Below are 19,763 nucleotides of genomic sequence, written 5' to 3' on the forward strand. Positions count from 1 at the left end.
GACAATCTGTTCGTTCTGTTAGCACTGCCCGCACAATGGATCTGTAACATGAAATGTCCGTCTAGAAAAACAAAACAAAAAAGTTTTAGTTCTTCGCAGCCGCTCTCCAAGTGAGAGGTTAAAATGTATGTACACGCCCACTCCGTGTCATATCACAAGAGTGGTGAAGATAAAGACACATAAAATGACAGCAGTTTATTATTTTACAGGAAATATAAGCAGGCTAATCTTTTAATACAAGCTCTATGCTACTGACCCACCTCATCCTCCAAAAAACAAGTCAAAAATAAGAAACTGAATTCTCAAGGATTGGATTTCTCGGTCAAGCTTGTGATTGGTCAGACGAGTGAAGAAGCGGAGCTGCCTAAGGGTCCAGTGAGAGGTGCGATGTTTTTCTCTGGCATCGCTTTACATAAATCATGCCGCAGCTACCTTTCACACAGAGGCCCCCGCAGCCACACACAGGGGTCTTCTCCCTCTCACGGATCTCCTTTGTTTTTTATTCGGTTTAAGTGCTGGGTTCACCGTGCCTCTCTGCTGGAGCCAGAAAGGACCGATCCCGTGTTTCCATGCCGCCCACCTCACGTGCGCATGTGAGACGTGCTTCAGGGTGGCGGCGCTTGCCCACGGGGCTGAGCATGTAGCGTGTGGCCCAAATCCGCACCCCTCTCCCACCCAACTCTGTATGGGCTTCATCTGCAAGCCAGATCTCAGATCAGGCCCTTTCCCCCAAACTTTGTTTGCATGCAGGCAGGCTTTAAAGCAATCTTGAAGTTCTTAAAGCATTTTCTTTTCGGTCAGACGAGGGTTTCATGGAGCCGAACGCAGCAGCGGTGACGAGCCAATGAGGGGGCGCTGATGTGATGGAGCCCAGATCCAAGGACAAAAAGTGCAGGCCGAACATCAACTGTGACTGCAGCAAACTCCAACAGATCTCACTCACAGCTGACTGTGACAGCAGCTGAAGTCACTCACAGCTGACTGTGACTGCAGTGAGCTCCAGCTGATATCACTCACAGCTGACTGTGGCAGCAGCTGAAGTCACTCACAGCTGACTGTGACTGCAGTGAGCTCCAGCTGATATCACTCACAGCTGACTGTGACTGCAGTGATCTCACTCACAGCTGACTGTGACTGCAGTGATCTCCAGCTGATATCACTGACAGCTGACTGAGGGCGGAGCTTCAGAACGTCACTCCAGTGACTGACTCCTCCCTTCCACTCTGACCTCCCAGAAAGAGAGAGAGGATGAGAGGGACAGAGAAGCAGGAGAGAGGGCAGAGTACAGACACAGAGATGAGAGAAAGAGATGGACAGTGAGGAAAAAGAGTAAGGGGGGGGGGGGCGGAGGAAGAAAGATATTGCAAGAGCAAGAGAAGCGAGTGAGGGGGAAAGAGAGAGGGAAGAAAGAGCTACAGAGACCCAGGGGAAGAGACGGAATGCGAGGAAAAGGGTGAGAGAGAGGGAGAGAGAGAGGATTACGCTGGAGGCTGGTTACAGTGATGGAGACAAGGGAGATCAGCAGGTAGGACAGGGGTGTGGCCCCTTAACACCTCACAAGAGGAGCAGTGGTGTGAGAGGGCTCCACAGGCCGGGCCAGGCTGGGCAGGGGGGGCCCCCAGCCATCAGCTGTCTGGCTGGGTCTCCATGGAGCCGCGGTTTCTCCAGCCTGTCTCAGGGGCAACGAGCAGTCGGAGGTGCGGGGCGGAGGGGTGCTGCAGACAGGGGTTTGGGGACGGCTGGAGGGGGCCAGGAGTTCTCCCCGTCCCGCTGAACTGCCCATAAGTGGCACTGTCGTGCCTGTCAGGGGGAGCTCTCCGACTGACACAGGGAGGATAGGGTTGGTGTAGCCGACCTGCGCCCAAAGGACCCGCCAGAACCTTCCTGTCCTTGCAGAGCGAGGACCCCTGGGCTGCCCGGTAAGGTGCCCGCAGCAGAGTGCTGTCGCTCAGTGCAGCACTGTGGTGCTCTTCACCGGGGAGAGCTTCACCCCCGTCAGGCACAGCCAGAAACTCCGAGACCTCCTGGTGACTTCCTGTAGGACAGAGGGAGAGAATGGCAGGATGAGACAGAGGGAGACAGGGAGAAAACCCATGATGAAAGAGGATGACAGACAATACATGTGGATATGTAAAAAGGATGTGTAAAAAAATTAAAAAACTGTAATGTGTAGGTTGGTGTGGACAGAAGTGTCTGCTAAGCAAAAAGTGTCATGTAATGTAAGTTTGCAAACCAAGGTTAATTCCACAGGCTTCTAATGGGAACATGAAGCATGACCTGATTAACGTCACTCATAAGGTTCAAATAAACTGACCAGATCAGCATACTGATATATATATCAGATAGCCTATAGATTCATAACAGAGGCCTGACGAAGCTCAGTATGGCAAATGCCTGCTGTCCCTCTCAAAGTACTGTGAAGAGTTGCATCAGCTGGGCACTAGGTGGCGATGTGAGCCACCGGGAAATGGCAGACGGTGCGTGAGAAGCGGAGCTGGGTGTAAGCCTGAGTGGCAGGAGCACAGGCATCCAGCAGGAGCGGAGATGACAGAGTGTCAGCAGCGGCTCTGATAGTGACGGCCGCTGGAGTTATCGCCCTGTCCCTGCGCCCTGTCACCACCTGTCCCCATCAGCTACGCTCGTCCCCTGTCATCCGCTCTCTGTCTCAGCGGCTCGCTCAGCTAGAGTCAGCCCCGCCCACTGAGCAGGCCAGAGTGGACGTCAGCACAGCTGCGCAATGGCTCCAGAGAAAGGCAGCTGTGTGTGTGTGTGTGTGTGCCTGTGAGTATCTCTCTGCATGTGTGTTTACAAGTGTGGTTTATGAATGTGTATGTGTGCATATGCGTGTGAGTGTGTGTGTTTGTGTGTGTGTGTGTGAGTGTGTGTGTTCATGTGTGTGTGTGTGCATGTTTGTATGTGTTTATGTGTGTGTGTGTGTGTGTGTGTGTGTGTGTGTGTGTGTGTGTGAAACTCACAAAGCTGCGGGAGAGAGCGAGGCGTTCAGGGCGGCCCCCTACGACTGTTCCACTCAGACTGCGAGAGACCCGCCGCAGGTTTTCAGCACTGTAAGGCCCCTCGTCCCCATCCCAAAACTCCCGCCTCAGCACTGCCTGGAACAGACACAGCACACACAATCTGGGCACCAGCACTGACACTGTGCCACCCGCAGGGGGCAACGCAGCAGCCATTAGTACATTCTCCAACCCGCTTGAATACGACCACTTAGCTATGTATGTAAATCCCAATCTCAGATCAGTTTCAGATGTAAATATGAATTGTGTGTAGGTGTGTGTGTGTTTGAGTGTGTGAGGGTATGTGTGCGTGTTTGTGTACGTGTGTGTGTTTGTGTGAGCGTGTGTGTGTATACATGTGTGTGTGCACGCATGTATGCGTGTGTGTATGTGAATGTATGTATGCGTGTGTGTGTGTTGCTCCCTCCTACCATGTGCTGGTCCTCGGGGGTGTCGGCGCAGTCTGGCTCTCCATACACACTCCTCTCGATCTCCGCAGTGGGGGTCCTCGAGCGGCCAGGTGCGGCCGCCCCAGAGAGCACCTTCCGTGCCGCCACTGCCGCTGCTGCAGAGAGAGCACCAGGTTAGAGTGTGTGCTACTACAGCCAGTTAGACTCACAGCAGCCACACTGCATCACATACTATCAAACTATCAAACAAACAGGGCTGATCTACAGAAATATAAAACCCAGAGACACAGCTGGACTGGATGGAATAAGCATTTATAAAGCTAAAGCCCTCTAATATAATAAGTTACAAGAGACCATACAAAACCAGCTGCCCTGGACAGGAGAATCTGCCAGATGTAAATGTAAGTGTTCATTAAACGCCTCTCTGGGTGAGCCAGTTGGTACCTGGTTTCCCCGGGATTGGCGGGATGGCGCTGTGCTGGGCCCGTGAGGGGCGGGGCGTGGCCTGCAGGCTTGCCTGGTAGAGGAAGTCCAGCTCAGAGAGCTCCTCCTCTGGGGACTCCCTCCCCTGGCCCAAGACATGCTGGGAGTTGTAGTAACGGGTGGCGTTCTCAGCCCTGCCTCCCACCGTGACCAGGGGGCCTGGCCCGGCTGCTTCCCAAGGAGAGGAGAGGTGATCCTGTAAGGGCTGCGCCCTAGGGTGGGCGTCGGTCGGAGGGTGGAAGGCCGCGACCACGCTGTCCGGTCTGTCCAGGCTCCAGGAAGACCAATGGCGGGCGGGAATGGTTGGGGCCAGCCCGGGACCTGAGTGGGAGGGAGCAGGTGGGCAGGATTGGGGCAGGGTTTGTTGGGTCAGATGGGCGGGGCTCACGGGATAGCCACTCCCCCGTTCCTCCAGGTCTGATGGTGCAGGATGTTGAGGGGTTCTGCTGCTTTGAGAGCTCGGCTCCAGGATTTGGGCGGGGCCCTGGTGGGATGGGGGCGGGGCTGGAGGCGGGGGCGGGAGCTGGGAGCAGCCCTCCCCCTCAGACCCCAAGCGGTCCGAAGGCAGCACGGGCAAGGAACCGGCGTTGTGTTTGCTGACCGCTCGTGGCCGCGCCCCCGAGGCCTGGACCACGCTAGAGAGCTCGGCACCGTCCCGGCATTTCAGAGGGGGAGGGGGTAGCCGCTCGCCCTGCTTCCATACCGGCCCTGAAAATTTGGGGGTGCAGGGGGACTTCTGGGTCGGGGGGTCGGGGTGCAAGTTTATACTGGGGGGGAGGGGCGTGGCTTGGAGAGGAGAGGGTGGGCCATGGGTGGTGTCCTGGTCTACTTCCCAGTCCTCTTCCTGATTGGTCGTCAGCAGTATTTGGACCGAGCCAGGCTGTTCACTGTGTGGTCAAGGGGGAGGGGGGGAGAAGGGAGAGGGCAAATCAGTTACTCTGCGCCAATCAGTGAGCCACGTTACAAACACAAACCTCCACCAGCCAATCAGGAACACCAATCCACTCACTGCGCGCCAGTCAGAGTCACATGGTGTTCCTCTCCGGCGCTGCCAAACACCACACAGAGTACCTGCAGCTCTTCTCCAATGCCTGACCACACCTGCACCTGGAATTCGGCCTGAAAATCCACACACCTGTGCACTGTCCGACACCAGCATCGGGGGAGGCTGAGAACTTCCTATAATGTCAGAATTACCCTAAACTTGCTTTTGATCGTTTCACAAAATCAACAAACATGTCAGTTGAAATAAAGATCACCTTCTTAGCAGCCTATTCCTTTATACCTCTGTGATTCTAACTGCAGCTCTGCCCTGCAGCTGTATTTACAGTTAATTTATTACAAATCACAATGTCTATTTTTTCAATTAAAATGATGCCACCCAATCCCCTTGTAATTTAATGTATTTCATGTGAAGTGCACAGAGGTGATGATGATGGCACATTAGACGTAAAAGCCACCAACTGATGATGGAGGAGCCGGGTGAGCCGGTCAGCTGCAGATAAAGAAAGGGATGCTACCAGGTGCCAGGTTAAAGGCAGGCTCTCTGGCTCTCCTGCATGTGGCTGCGCAGCCCACCATCAGTGACAACATCAATTAGCTGAATCGGGTAATCAGCTCTGCAGACGTTGCAGCTGTATAGGTCCAGGGTAGAGCCGCCCTGCAGACACTGCAGCCCTACGGGATCAGGGTAGAGTAGCCCTATGAACACTACAGCCCTGCAGTACCAAGTTAGAGTAGCCCTATAGATGCTGTGGTCATACAGGACCAGGGTAAGGTTGCCCTACAGACACTGTGGCCCTACAGGACCAGGGTAGAGTTGCCCTACAGACACTGTGGCCCTACAGGACCAGGGTAGAGTTGCCCTACAGACACTGTGGCCCTACAGGACCAGGGTAGAGTTGCCCTACAGACACTGTGGCCCTACAGGACCAGGGTAGAGTTGCCCTACAGACACTGTGGCTCTACAGGACCAGGGTAGAGTTGCCCTACAGACACTGTGGCTCTACAGGACCAGGATAGAGTTGCCCTACAGACACTGTGGCCCTACAGGACCAGGATTAAGCAACAATGTAGACTCACTGTGAGAGTTCTGTATGCTTGAGACACACGCAAAAGGCAGGCAGACAGGCATGAGAAACACACTACAACTGAGGGCAGTATGTTCCTGAATTTCCTGCTTGTGATGATATACAGTATGGGACTTGTGAAATGGTCACTATTTCTCACTGTCTACTGCGTAACTGCTGTACTGACTGAATGTGCAGCCAATACAGGCAAACACACAGCATAGAGCAATGAAGAGTACCTCACATATTACAGTATTTTATCACAGTGCTTTTCATCGTCCAAATAAAGCCTCCTCAAAGCGAACTTACAGAAAAACAGACATTGATAGCTTTCAGAGCAGGACATAAAATGAAGATCAAATGCACAACGGATCACACTGTTGAGAGTGGCTTTTAATGCAGTTGTTAAACCGAACAGCGTCCATGGAGTTTGTCCAAACACTACCCATGACCGATAAGACAGTGAGACACTTCTGATTGCATCTGTTGCTTACGACTGCTCTGATAAAAATATACCTGCTGACGCATCCTGACACACCCACCTCTGCAGTTTCATATTTTCAGATACTGGATTGACGATATTACGAATTCGCCTCCTTCTGCACGCTTCTTCTCAAACAGAAAATGCCACATCTACTAAGAACACTCACTGGATCACGGGTCTCCCAATAGCACACAGGGAACTGGATATTCCTGCCACTGTTGTAAATAATAAATCACAAAATAATACTCATACTTAATCTGTTTCATTAGTACCTCTTTGCTCCTGACATACAGTAGTCTAGATTCCCTCCAATCGGAGGATTCAGAATTGCCTATACTTGCCCTTGAGTGAAAAAAGTGAAACAAAAAACTTTTTGATATAGAATTTTTGTCATTACTTCGGCTGAAATGTAAAAGGTTCTTTCAGAGGTTTGGGAGACTTCAACACCCGATGAAGTACAGACTGTGTGTATTACCTGTTTCCACACTGTTGTTCAGTAATTACCTGTTTTTTTTGTGAGGGGCAGAGGGTGAGAGGGAGAGCGTTGGTGGTGGGTTAGGGAAGAGTCCTGGGGGGGAGGGGGGGAGGCCATAAGTCAGACTGTCATTTTAATAAGTTGTGAACCCCCCCACATCAGCGCAGCCCCCCACTGCCCACCACACAGTGCAATTATGTCCCTTTGACATGCAGCCGAAAGCTCCAGGTTCTGATCAATGGTTACGTAAAATGCACGCCAAACGCTACCACGGCAACCGCACTAAAAATACACCCCCTTGCGCAATGACGTGTGACTATAAAGAAAAGCGGTGCAAAAGCTGGTGCAAGAAAAGCGAAACCATCCACGACAACCGTTTTCCTTTTCTTTTTGTTTTTCTTTCCATGGCACTAAAAGTAGATGTTTTGTTACGTTCGGCTTCTGCGGTAAACTCAATTGCAGCGCACCGGAGGGGGTGCGGAGGGGGTGACGGAGGGGACACCTGCGCAAAGCCGCACAGGTGTCCCCTCCGTCATGACGCTGAAATGGAACCCCCCCCCCCCCCCAACAAGAGCCCGTCGGTAGGTGGGCCTCTTTACTCCCAGGGCCAGCGCTTGGCTTCCCTCCATAATCGATATCTTGCTCCCCCTCCTGCACTAGGACGTCCCGCTGAAACCGGAGCTAGAGCAGGGCGTAAAGAGCCTTTCGGCTGTCGTCTGTCATCGACCTCCCGCCAGTGCGTGACCGAGGCGTTGGCCGAGGGCTCATCGATCGCTCACGGAGGTCCATCACTTCCCCTGTCGCCCGAGCGCCAGACCGCAGGCCTCGCTAACACTGAGGTGGAGGAGAGGACGGTCCCCTGGTGGCGAGTAAGGGAACTGCTGTGACGCAGCGGTCAGAAAGAGCAGACAGAGTGAAAAACAGGTGCTCAAAGCAGCATGGGAACATCCAGAAAGGAGGCAGACTAGGCAACCTTCAATGTTCAAATATTTCATGGATAAGTGTAGCTGCTACCACTCAAAGAAACACCCAGAGTAGAACAATGAGGAAACCGAGGCTGCTGTGTGTGCCCTGCTGCAGAAGGAAGGCAGTTTCTCTCAGTATGCATCCTGCCCTTTTCTGTAAAACACATTCAGTCTCATGTTCCTCTGAGTGGAAAAGGATTGCTCCTAAAACCACACTCACTCACAGTTAGACTCACACTCACACACACACCTATACTTTACTCCTTGATAAATGTTGACATATTCCTTCACCATTAAAATATATTTAAGGTGCCCGCCTCCGCCTCCGTGCCAGGGCTATACAGATGCCATGGACACAAGGTGGGGTGGAGCTTGCTGCAGTCTCGAGGAAGACACTGTGTTTCTCCACCAGGTATCCACGGCAACAAACAGGTTACAGCAAATGCAGGGAGTAAATATTCTAGACCCTGAGAGCCTGCTGAGTGATGCTTGCTGGGAATGATGGGGACAGGCTCACGGCAGGCAGACCTGGGGCTTCGCACAAACAATCATAAAAACCTGAATACAAATAGAAACCCACCAAAAACACCCCACAGGACAAGACCTTCCTCAGACTAATAGGAGGCACCACTGCACTTTAGGTAGTTGCACACAACTGTCAACACGGAGGAAAAAAATGAAAAAACAACAACAATAAAAAACATACACAGAGACTCAGAACACAGCAAAACCTTCCCAGGAGCCTCTCTTCGACACTCGGACAGCTCCCCGAGAGGGCCCAACAACAACAACAACAACAACAACAACAAAACGCTCACTACCAGCAGTAGCAAACGCAAAAGGTCCTTGCACGAATTTGAGACAGGCACTGCGCGGGACAACACACAGGAGACAGTAGTGGTACCTGGGAGGCCCCTGCGGGCGGCTGTGCTCCTGCGGTTGGGGTGGCAGTTGGGGTTGCGGCTGCGCGCGCTGCTGCAGACCTCGTGCCCTCCTCATGCATTTTTGTAGCTTGGTTTCTGCAGCCACTGTCCTGCTATGAGTCTGAGCTCTGCCTTCATGCATGGCAAGTCTTAGTTTAGCTAAAATAAATACATAAATCAAAGGGGAAAAAATTGCAGAACAGAACAGAAGAAAAGAAGAAAGAAGAAAGGGGAAAAAAGGAAAGCAAGGAACAGAAGAAGAGGAGGAAAGAAAAGCAAAAACGAACAGAAAGAAACAAATGCAGAAAAGAAAAGAGCGGAGTTATGGAGAGCATGCAATCCACTGGCTGTTACACAAAAAACACAAAGTCGTGAATTTAAACAGGAGGGTGTGAGGGGAGAGGGCCCACCCCATCACCCTCCCCCCTCCCCCCTCCCCCCCCCACACACACACACACCTCACCTGAAGGAGGCGTGTGACATAAGTGAGATTTTAAAGGGAAAAAGGAGTGGTTTAGGCAATGGCATCAAGGCTTCCATTTCTTTCTCTCATACTTTTTCACAGATTTGGGGTCAGAAAAGGAAACCGCTATGCATGTACCTAAAGCAGAATGGCTGAAATCATAAGGAAAAATGTTAAATATAATATCAAACTTGGAGGAATCCAGTGATGGGTTTTAAAGTTACTTTGTTTGGGGAAAATTTCTATCCAATTTTTTAGTCAGGTACTACTGAAAGCAAAAGTTCCACGCCAATGTTTTTAAGAATAAACAACTGCCCAACATAGCAGCAGTTGCTCTTGTACACAGGAAACTGGGAACGGCCAATTGGAATAAGGGTAAGAGTGTGCTACTATATAAAATACAGCACTCAGCAAACCTCCAACTAATGAATCTTTACATCATTAAAATGGACACACCCTCAGGCCAATGAAAATACCCCCTGAAGTCTCCTGTCTGCCCTGTAACCTTTTAAGGACAGGCCAGGAATTTGAGGGATACATGGCTACCTTCCAGTCGGGAGGTAGGGCTGGGGGGTGGGGGTGGGTTTGGGGGGCGAGGGAGCCAAACAGATCTTCAACACAGGGACAGTCACAGCAGGACTCACGTAAAGACAGAGACGAACCAATAACGGATCTTGAGGTCACACACAGAGGCCCCGCCCCCTGCACACACACACACACAAACACATGTGTGTGTGTGTATGTGTGTGTGTGTGTGTGTGAGGGATTGACTTGAGAAACAGCTTTCAGAGATCAGTGTTGCCCTTTATTGGCATTTTAGCAGATATTCTTTTTTATCCGTATTTTGTTATCCATTTACACAGCTAGATATTTACTGAGTCAGTTCTGGGTTAAGCACCTTGCCCAAGGGTACAACAGCAGCGCGCCAGCAGGGAGTCAAACCGGCAACCTTTCAGTTGTGAGTCCTACTCTCAACCACTATGCTATACTGCAGCCCTCACTACCTAAGGCTGGCACACAAAACCCTGCAAAATCTTCCAGAATGACTGTGGTGTGCCTCGGGGGTCTGGGAGATACAGAATCTTCTGGAGCACTTTCGCTCAGCACTGCACCCTGAGGCGAGCTGGTAACCAGGACAACCAGTAAACAGATGTAATGCGTCTCTTTCCTCTCCAGTTTTAGCACTAATACTCGAGGGTGGGGGGGCGCTGCTGGCCTGGATAGCGGCTCTAAGAAGCATCTCAAAAATAGAACAGGGTGGACTTCGCTCAGCCCAAACCTCTCCCCATCATTAATCACATAGGCAGATGCGCCCCCGCTTTTAAAGGAAAAAGGAACGAGCCGAAGCTAAAGAAATAAATAAATACGTTTTTCAAAGCTCAAACTTTAAGGACCTCCATTCCCTCCATTTTTAATTTGGGGACGGGACAGAGACGGAGAGACACACCCCACCCCCTCCACAGGAGCTCGAGGCTGGGACGTCTCGGGCGGCGGTCCTTCCCTAAGAAGGCCACACCTGGGGACACCTGCCCTGTGGCTCGGCTCCTGTGCAAGGCGGGGGGGTGTTCGGATCCCAGGTTACCAAGAGGAGGGACACTGAGGGGAGACGGCGACCAGAGGTGACAAACCGGGCCACGCAGGGGACACAGGGACAGACGCACGGACAGACGGACAGCAGCAGCACACACAGTCAGGAGGACAGCAGGAGTAGTAGTGGTGGTAGTAGTGGTGGTGGTGGTGGGGGTGGTGGTGGTAGCAGCCACAGGCACAGGGTTAGAGTTACTTACACACAGCTTGGTTACAGACAGACAGCGCCGCAGCCAGGTCCTCCCCCTGCTCTAGACGCAGGGACTGCTCTAACAGAGAGTCTGCCTCCGCGAGGCACCGCTCTAAGCTGTCCCCCATCCCTGCGAATCAGACACCAAGCAGGGGGGAGCTGTGAGCAGGGGACAGGACATGCCCCACCACAGCCCCGCCCTAACCACACCCACTGTGATTAGCCACACCCATAGCCCCACCCAACAGCCCCACCCACAGTGGGCAGGCGCCCCACACGCTTGGGCCAGGTTGTTTCCAAGGACCTTTTGATTACAACCACTTTTTGCACCAGGTGGAAGTGTGTCTGTGTGTCTGTGTCTGTGTGTGTGTGTGTGTGTGTGTGTGTGTGTGTGTGTGTGACATATGTCACTGCACATGTATGTTGTGTCATTGTGTGTCTCTGTCTGAGCATGTGTTTACCGTGTGTGTGAGCGTGTGTGTGTGTGCTTGGTACAGTTTATTTTGTGCTTTACACCGATAAATAAACGCAACCCATCAGCACACACGGTAAACACAACCATTCTCTGGAGACTGAATGACTATAAATGACCAAACTTCTGCTTCTACTTCCAGGTCACGACCTCGTTCTATGACTGACCTCTGCTTTCACAGACCCTCAGCACAAGCTCCATGCTTTAACCACAGCTGGTCATGAATGGTTCAGACCAACTGCAAGCCCTGCTGGGTAATTACTGCATCTCCCAACCTACCAATCCCTGCTCCCTCACACATCCGCCCAGCAGCCAATCAGCTTCTGTCCCCACCTCCTCCGAGAATTCACGCCCCTCCACCTTCCTCTCTGACCTGACATGGTTTCCAGTTTCTGAAACACAGGACTTACATCCCCCCTTTTCCACTTATCCCCCACCACAATTTCTCCTTTTTCCTTTCTCTCGATATCAACTTATTTTCTCTCTCCCCCTCTCTCCATCACACTTTCTCCCTCTCTCTCTCTACTTCATACTTATTCCCTCTCCTTCTCTCTCCCTTTCTCTCTGCTCCCTGTTCCCTCTCTCCCTCCCTCTCTCCCTCCCTGCAGCCGTGTGTTTACCCTGGTGCTGCAGCTCGTCCAGGTCCATGAACTTGCTGGGTTTGGGGTTGAAGCCTAAGGCGGCCTCCCTCTCCTTCTCCTCCTTCCTCTGCAGCTCCTGCTGCCTGGCACGACGGGCCACCTCCTCCTGAAGCTCGTCCAGCTCGCTGCGCCCCTCACCTGTATACGCATACATACACACGCATACACACACACACAGAAGACCAAGTGGTTAGGATTTCTCTCCCCCTAATTCCCTGTCTTTCCAATACAAAACAAACTGGTTATTCTTTTGCATAATAATTGCAGTAATAATATATACAGTTATGGCTGTATGTAATAGTGTATAATACGGTTGGCAGATGTCAGAAATTTCACATCGTCACATTGGACCGGCAAGAATAACACACAATGCTATTGGATGAGGGGCTGCAGGGTAATTAATTTCCAAATCATCCTAATTGTTTCCAAATCATCCTAAAAAGTGTTTAAAAAGATTGCAGAAATGGGATTGGTAGCAGACACTTTTCTATTACTAATACAAGCTCCTGGGTAGGAAATGCTTTACCAAGACCAGAAAATTGCAAATGTAAAACTACCATTCCAGAACAGTATAATAAAGTTCTGACTGTGCTTAAGGGAGCGGATTTTTTCTTTGTGACCAGGGACATGTTGTCAAGTATCAAAGCGACACCATATTTGTCATTAACATCACACTTCATTAAAATGGCAATTGGAGTCATAGTGTCAGAGCCGCTGCCTGAGCATGTGGTGGTTGTTGGTTTATTGTTGCCAGTCTGCAAGTGGCAGGACCTGCAGAAAGCAGGTCTGATACAGCATTCTCTGACTGCTGTAGGTTATTGTCTCTTTTGAAAATTCTGACTCTTTATGATAATAGGGTAATAGTAATAATGGATTCATGTAGCACTTTACTTTGGATTGCAGCCCTGAATTTTCTTGAACAACGCAATGAAGGGGCATTGGAGAAGGGTCAGTTAGGAGGATGACAATATAACACATATGTACTGTACATACAAACATCTAGACATATACAGACAGACACACATACACATGCACTTGCAAACTCACAGATACACATTCACACACACACGCACGCACCCGCACACGCACAGACACAGACACACACACAGAGACACACACATACGCACGCACATAGACGCACACACAGACACACACGCGCACACACACATAGACGCACACACATACACACACGCACATAGACGCACACACAGACACACGCACACGCACAGACACAGACACACAAACAGACACACACACAGAGACACACACATACGCACGCACATAGACGCACACACAGACACACACACACACACACACACGCACCCAGGTTGGTGTAGCTGCTGCTCCAGGAAGGGGCTCTGAGGTCCTGCAGGATGGCGCCACTGCTCTTGGATTTGGGGACGCTGCGCCAGGACGGGCCGGAGGTGGGGGGCTTCTTCACCCCCGCGTCCCTGTCACACACAGCGCCCCGGGATGACATTTAACACCGCAAGTGCTCTGCCTCTCAGTATCTCAGCAGGTGAGTATGTGCGGTGTGTATGCAATGCATGGCTGTGTGTGTGTACCTGTGTGAGCTGGCTCTGTGTATGTACAGGTGTTTTTACATGCGGGAGCTGCCTCTGTGAGTGAATACGTATGCACAGGTGTATGTACAGATGTATGTACCTGGGTGAGGTAGCTCAGTGTATATGTACCTGTGTGAGCTGGCTCATTGTGTATGTACCTGTGTGAGCTGGCTCTGTAAGTATGTACAGTAGAGGTTTAAGTACAGATGTCTGCAGGTGTATATGTACCTGTGTGAGCTGGCTGTGTGTGTGTGTACAGGTATGTACAGTATAGGTGTGTGCAGGTGTGTGCAGGTGTATATGTACCTGTGTGAGCTGGCTCTGTGTGTGTATAGGTATGTACAGTATAGGCGCGTGCAGGTGTGTGCAGGTGTATATGTACCTGTGTGAGCTGGCTCTGTGTGTGTATAGGTGTGTGCAGTATAGGTGTGTGCAGGTGTATATGTACCTGTGTGAGCTGGCTCTGTGTGTGTATAGGTGTGTGCAGGTGTGTGCAGGTGTATATGTACCTGTGTGAGCTGGCTCTGTGTGTGTATAGGTGTGTGCAGGTGTGTGCAGGTGTATATGTACCTGTGTGAGCTGGCTCGGGGGCCCTCGTTCAGCAGCATGTCCATGCTCACAGGGCTGTTGCTGTTCCTCTCACTGCTCTCATATCCGCTCTCCATCCTCTGGATGAGCCGAGGCGGGGGGTCCAGGCCCCGCAGCGGGGGAGGGGGAGGGGGCCGCTCCAGCATGCCGCCGCAGGATGCCGGCCCTAGCCCCGCCCCTGGCCCTGCCCCCGCCACCCCCTCGCCCTGCACGCCCACATCCTCCTGCAGGGGCGTGGCCCCCAGCGAGCTGTGCCCCGCCTGTCGCGGCCGGTCTCGGCTGAAGATGCTGTCGATGTTCAGGGCCTCCCTCCGGGGCCTCCAGGTGGGCCTGTAGCGCCCCCCGGAGGAGCTGGACTTGGACTCGCTGCTGGTGCTCTCGTCCTCCCAGTCCTGCGCCCGCACGCCCGGCTCGGAGCTGCCCACCCCCGAGCTGGAGGACGAGGACAGGGGCCGGCTGTGGTGCACCGCCCCCAGCGGCCGCCCTGAGGAGGGCGTCTGCTGGTCTTTCAGAGTCTCTCCTGCAGAGAGAGAGACGGAGAGGGTAAAAGAGAGAGAGGGTGAGAGAGAGAGAGTGAGATAGACAGAGAAGGAAACAGAGAGGGGGAGAGAGAGAGAGGGAGGGGGGTGGTGGGGGGGGGGGTCGAGAGGGATGGAGAGAAGGAGGAGAAAGAGAGGGGGGAGGAGGGATGGAGGAAGTGGGAGAGAGAGAGGGAGAGAAGGAGAGAAAGAGGCAGGGAGGAAGAGAGAAAGAGATAGAGGGAGGAAGGGAGAGAAATTGAGAAGAAGAGAGAGAGTGAGAGAAGGAAATGGAAGAAAAAAAAGAGAGGAGAAAGGATATGAGAGAGGAGGAAAGGAGCAGAGGTGTGAGGGGAAAAAGAGAAAGATTGAGAAGGGAAGGAATGAAAGGGAGATGGCGAGATAGAGGAGGGAGGCGGGGAGAGGAGAGGAAGCAGAATAACAGAGAGGCATACGGACAGAAGAGGAGAGGAGAGGAGAGAGCTGTGTGAGTCAGAACAGTGCTACTGCCACATGGGTGCAGGCATGTTTCGGGGGGGGGGGGGGGGTTTACCTGAGGTGTCCATGCTGCTCTGGGACCCCCTGTCAGTGTCGGGGCTGCAGACGACAGTTCCCTGGGAGTCGGAGGAGAAGCGGCTGGCCATGGACTCGTGGTGCGGGTGTGAGTGTCGGTGTGTGTAGCTGTCTGTGGAGGAGTCCGTGCGGGTGTCGCTGGAGATGGACGGTTCCCGCCCTGACAACAGGAAGAGGGGGGGTGTCACGGCAACAGCTGGGCGGAGCCCTCATGACAGGGCACAACACTTTCATTTTGACAGACTTGATGACTTACAGTTAGAAAACATAAAATCAAGCTGAGCTGGAAGTTATATGTACATTCACTCATATACACACACACATAGTAACTGTTAGATTAAGTACAGCATTTATGGTAGAGTAGTAATACTGCTGAGTCAAAAATATCTTTAAAATAACCAAAGTTCAAGTTAAACACACAAAGAAACAATTCAGGAATTTGGAAGGAAACCAGCTTAAAAGGACACTTTACTCCCAAATTAAAAGCTAGCCAACAAGCCACCAAACAGGAGCTAGAGAGAAGCTACCCCCCCAAACACACACACACACACACACACAGAATTCCGCTCCGGTTGCTCGTACCTGAGTCCTCGCTGTCGTAACCGGCTTTGCTGCAGTGATGCAGGTCCAGGTGAGCGGGCACGTCCTGCGATGACACCGGTGTCCCCCGGGGGTCAGCGTAGAGCAGCAGCAGAGGCTGGTAGTGTCCCTTTATGCAGCGGGACACCACGTCCTTCCACCTGGGCCCGATCTGAGGGGGGACACACACACACGGGGGTCTCACACTGTGACACCAACCCATCACCTGGGACCACTACACCTTAAGGGTGCATCTGTACCATTGTGATTACATAAACATTAATTCTCAGATGTATTTATACTCAGCTATACATTTGTTATCTCCTCAAACAGTACAAGGTCTGTGTCCTGCTTGGGATTTGAACCTGCAAACACTACTCCATCAGCCCCCTGGCTATACCCCATAGGTAGCGTATTGTAGCATAGTGGCAGTATAGCATAATGGTAAGGAGCAGGGCTCGTAACTGAAAGGTTGCTAGTTCGATTCCATGCTGGGGCACTGCTGTTGTACCCTTGGGGAAGATACTTAACCCAGCACTGCCTCTGTAAATATCCAGCTGTATAAATGGCTAACATGTGAAAACTGTTACCTATGTAAGCTGCTCTAAGAGCATCTGCTAAATGACAGTAATGTAATGCTTTGGGGTTAAAAATGTTAGCATCTGGCCCTCGGGGGAAAGACAGGCAGCACAGGGCGAAGGCAGGGCAACAGCGGGCACGAGACACCAAATCTTCCGCCCCAGCACGTCCTTCTTACCTCTTTGACGTGCGCATCGTCGAAGTACATCCACCTGCGGATCTTGGTCTGGAAGAAGAAGGTGGAGTAGTGCTTGCCATAGTAACACACCATGCCCACCAGGTACAGCTCCGACTGCTTTGCCCTGTCGTCCGTCACTCGGAAGAAGAGCTGTGGGGGGGGGAGTCAGAGAGAGAGGCCAATCAGGGCCCAGTTCACGGACCGGACCGAGGCCATGAACGCCGGTGACCGCAGGCTGCTATCTCCTCCATGACTCTTTTTGCCTGAGCAGGAACCTTTGTCCTGACTCAGCCCGGTCTGACAGCACCGGCAGTGACATCGGCCCTTTCTCCAGGGCGTGTGAAACACCAGCGTGAGGTTACAGGGCCGTGCAACCTCACACCAGCCCTGCTGCTGCACCAAACCTCCCACAGGTCATTCTTAGCTGTGTCACTTTTTTTTTTGGAACATCTAATATGACACATGATTACCATCCCAAAAATGACCTCAGATCTTGAACCAAAGACAAAGACAATTTCAAACATTGACAGAAATATACATACAGTATACGTATAAATCTAAACATAATTAACCCTTTCACACGTAATTTATTTTATGCTATGTAGCGTGCATGTTACGTTATATGGTTCGTTATGTTTTCATTAGCATTATTAAGCTTCTCATAGTTTTCAACGCATTTGCTATATGTTTTAATGTTAAATCGCTGTTTCCTCAAAGCTAACATCAGCTAGAATTTTTCCAAACTCGTGTTCTAATCCCACCGGTGTTAGCATACGCGCTAAATGGCTGATCACACCGGTGTGACCGTACGCGCAAAAGGGTTAGATATATAATCTTAAATGCAGAGGGTGTGTTCTGTGTGATGGTTGTGAATCGTGTGAATCGTTTTCTCTTCAGGGACACCAGCAGCTTAAGATAGTTTTGGCTCTAAATTCCAGATTCTGTGTTTTGCATAAGGTGCTCCTCACAGTGTAAGGAAAGTGAAATGACTCGGGGGTCCTGTGTTTACCGAAGTCATAAAACAAAGATAGACGAGAGAGGGGAGGGGTTATCTCACTGAGAGAGAGACAGAAAGAGGGGGAGAGAGAGAGAGAGAGAGAGAGAGAGAGAGGAGAGGTATCTCTCTAAGAGAGAGACAGAAAGAGAGGGCTATCTCACTGAGAGTGAGACAGAGAGAGTGAGAGAGAGAGAAACAGACAGGAGGAGAGAGGCACCGGGAGATATAATGAAAGAGGCATTACTGTGAAATACCACAGTGAATAAGAAGTACGACAGCACAGTGTGATAGCACGGTGACAGAGGTGGGGTTGTGGGTGGAGGGGCGTCTCTTACGTCTCCCAGACGTAGGCAGGTGCCAAGGCTGTGAATGACGTCCTCGGCCAGGTCCGAGTTCTCCGAGTCCCACACCAGCCCAATGGTGATGATCTCCGGAGAGTTCATGAGCACCCTCCGAATCCGCAGCATCTCCCCACAGTTACTCTGACAGAGAGAGAGGGGGGTTATCTCACTGAGGAAGAGGGGGGGGTTTCCTCACTGAGTAAGGGGGGGGTTACCTCAGAGAGGAAAAGAGAGGGATTGTTTCGCTGAAGAGAAAGAGGGAAAAAGGGGTTATTCAATGCAGCTTTGTTGCCAAAGCACATGTTCGCTTACAAGTTAAATGGAGTCACTGAGAAGGGGTTATGTCAACAGAGACATACAGGGAGTATCTTGACATACAGGGAGTATCTTGGGGATGCAGAGAGGGAAAGACATATATATAGAGAGAGATCTGTTTGTTTCTTCAGTTTGTTGTTTATGCTTTGGCAATACATATGTTCTCTGTCAATGAAGCACTTGAACTGACAACTGAACCTGAACTGAGAGAGAGAGGAAGGGAGAGTCAGAGAGTGGACTGGAAACCGAATAAGCAAGGAATTGGGCTGAGAGGAATCAGAGAGAGAGAGAAAAGGGAGGGAGGGAGTCAGAGAGAGGAGGGTCATCTCTCTGTGTAACACTATTCATCACTCCGTAACAGAAGCAGGGACTCATTACAAATGTTACAACCCACAACAACACCATACAAATCTCATTCTTTTTTTTTCTCCTGAGTGTTTTCTCATGTATCCCCCAGTCTGTACACACCCAGGTCCCCAGGACACCCCCACCGCCTCCCAGAGGAGTCCCACAGCAGAGTGTCCCTGGGGCTTACAGAGCTGTCAGGTACATGTTGTACCAGCTCAGCGCCGGGACCACGTGGCTCTGAATCAGCTCTGCTCTGCCCGGGCAGGACAACAGCCCAGCGTCGCCCGCTACTGACAGCGCCAGCGTTACATAACACCGCACCCGCAGGCGCAAGCCCGCCAGTGCCACAGAAACAGCCACGAACCTCTTATCTGATTGGCTGATTCAAACAGAGGAGATGTACGTTAATCCAATGGGATCGTACAGTTCAGAGTTTTCTTGGAGGGCACTGTGCCCCACTGTGGATACTCTGAGAAAAGGGGCTGTGAGGGACCTGCTTCTGTCCTGGGTAAATGCCTGTCCCATAGCACTGTGGAGAGATGTGTGTTTGGGGGGAGTGGTACACACCCCCAGAGACCGCCCCGGCCGTGATTGTTACAGGGAAAAATTCCTTTTGTCTCTTCTGGGAAACAGGGAGTGCAAGCTGGCACAGGCCGGGCACAGCCTGGCATCGGCCCCTGACAGGATGGGATTATGTGCAGGGGCGGGCAAACGCTGGCCGGCCGCCCTCCTCCGACACCGTCCCAGATGGAGAAGCGGAAAAAGTGTGGGGCGCATGTGGAGAAGAGGGAAGAGGGAGCACCATCCCGAGCACAGCACTCCCCGAAAACACCCTTTCAGGAAAGGCTTCCTGTGCACTTTGAGGGGAAATGTATTCCCACATCTCTACATTCACAATGGCACTGCTTATTACTGAACGCTGGACTTACACTTACTCAGACAAGCTCTTTCATTCTCAGTATGTACCATGGCCCTGGTGACTTCATTAGATGCACTTTTACACCTTTAC

The 19,763-nt window shown here is 51.7% G+C and overlaps 1 protein-coding gene across 2 annotated transcripts in view; it reads right to left on the minus strand.

Moving 5' to 3' along the window:
- Nucleotides 1–1,379: 1,379 nt before the first annotated feature.
- Nucleotides 1,380–19,763, minus strand: part of LOC118785664 (inactive ubiquitin carboxyl-terminal hydrolase 54-like) — an 85,815-nt gene continuing 67,431 nt past the window's right edge. The window contains exons 8-20 of one of the 2 annotated variants that reach the window (XM_036540502.1): nucleotides 18,086–18,232; nucleotides 16,754–16,903; nucleotides 16,000–16,168; nucleotides 15,398–15,577; nucleotides 14,309–14,846; nucleotides 13,497–13,624; nucleotides 12,153–12,311; nucleotides 11,071–11,190; nucleotides 8,802–8,979; nucleotides 3,866–4,791; nucleotides 3,443–3,576; nucleotides 2,976–3,110; nucleotides 1,380–2,035 (exon numbers count right to left, since the gene is read on the minus strand). In XM_036540502.1, the coding sequence (XP_036396395.1) occupies nucleotides 1,949–2,035; nucleotides 2,976–3,110; nucleotides 3,443–3,576; nucleotides 3,866–4,791; nucleotides 8,802–8,979; nucleotides 11,071–11,190; nucleotides 12,153–12,311; nucleotides 13,497–13,624; nucleotides 14,309–14,846; nucleotides 15,398–15,577; nucleotides 16,000–16,168; nucleotides 16,754–16,903; nucleotides 18,086–18,232 (3,051 nt within the window). In that variant the 3' untranslated portion in view covers nucleotides 1,380–1,948. The remainder of the gene's footprint in view (nucleotides 2,036–2,975; nucleotides 3,111–3,442; nucleotides 3,577–3,865; nucleotides 4,792–8,801; nucleotides 8,980–11,070; nucleotides 11,191–12,152; nucleotides 12,312–13,496; nucleotides 13,625–14,308; nucleotides 14,847–15,397; nucleotides 15,578–15,999; nucleotides 16,169–16,753; nucleotides 16,904–18,085; nucleotides 18,233–19,763) is intronic. The other variant, XM_036540511.1, reaches the window with a different exon arrangement.

The sequence above is a fragment of the Megalops cyprinoides genome, chromosome 1, assembly GCF_013368585.1.
Source record: "Megalops cyprinoides isolate fMegCyp1 chromosome 1, fMegCyp1.pri, whole genome shotgun sequence".
NCBI lineage: Eukaryota > Metazoa > Chordata > Actinopteri > Elopiformes > Megalopidae > Megalops > Megalops cyprinoides.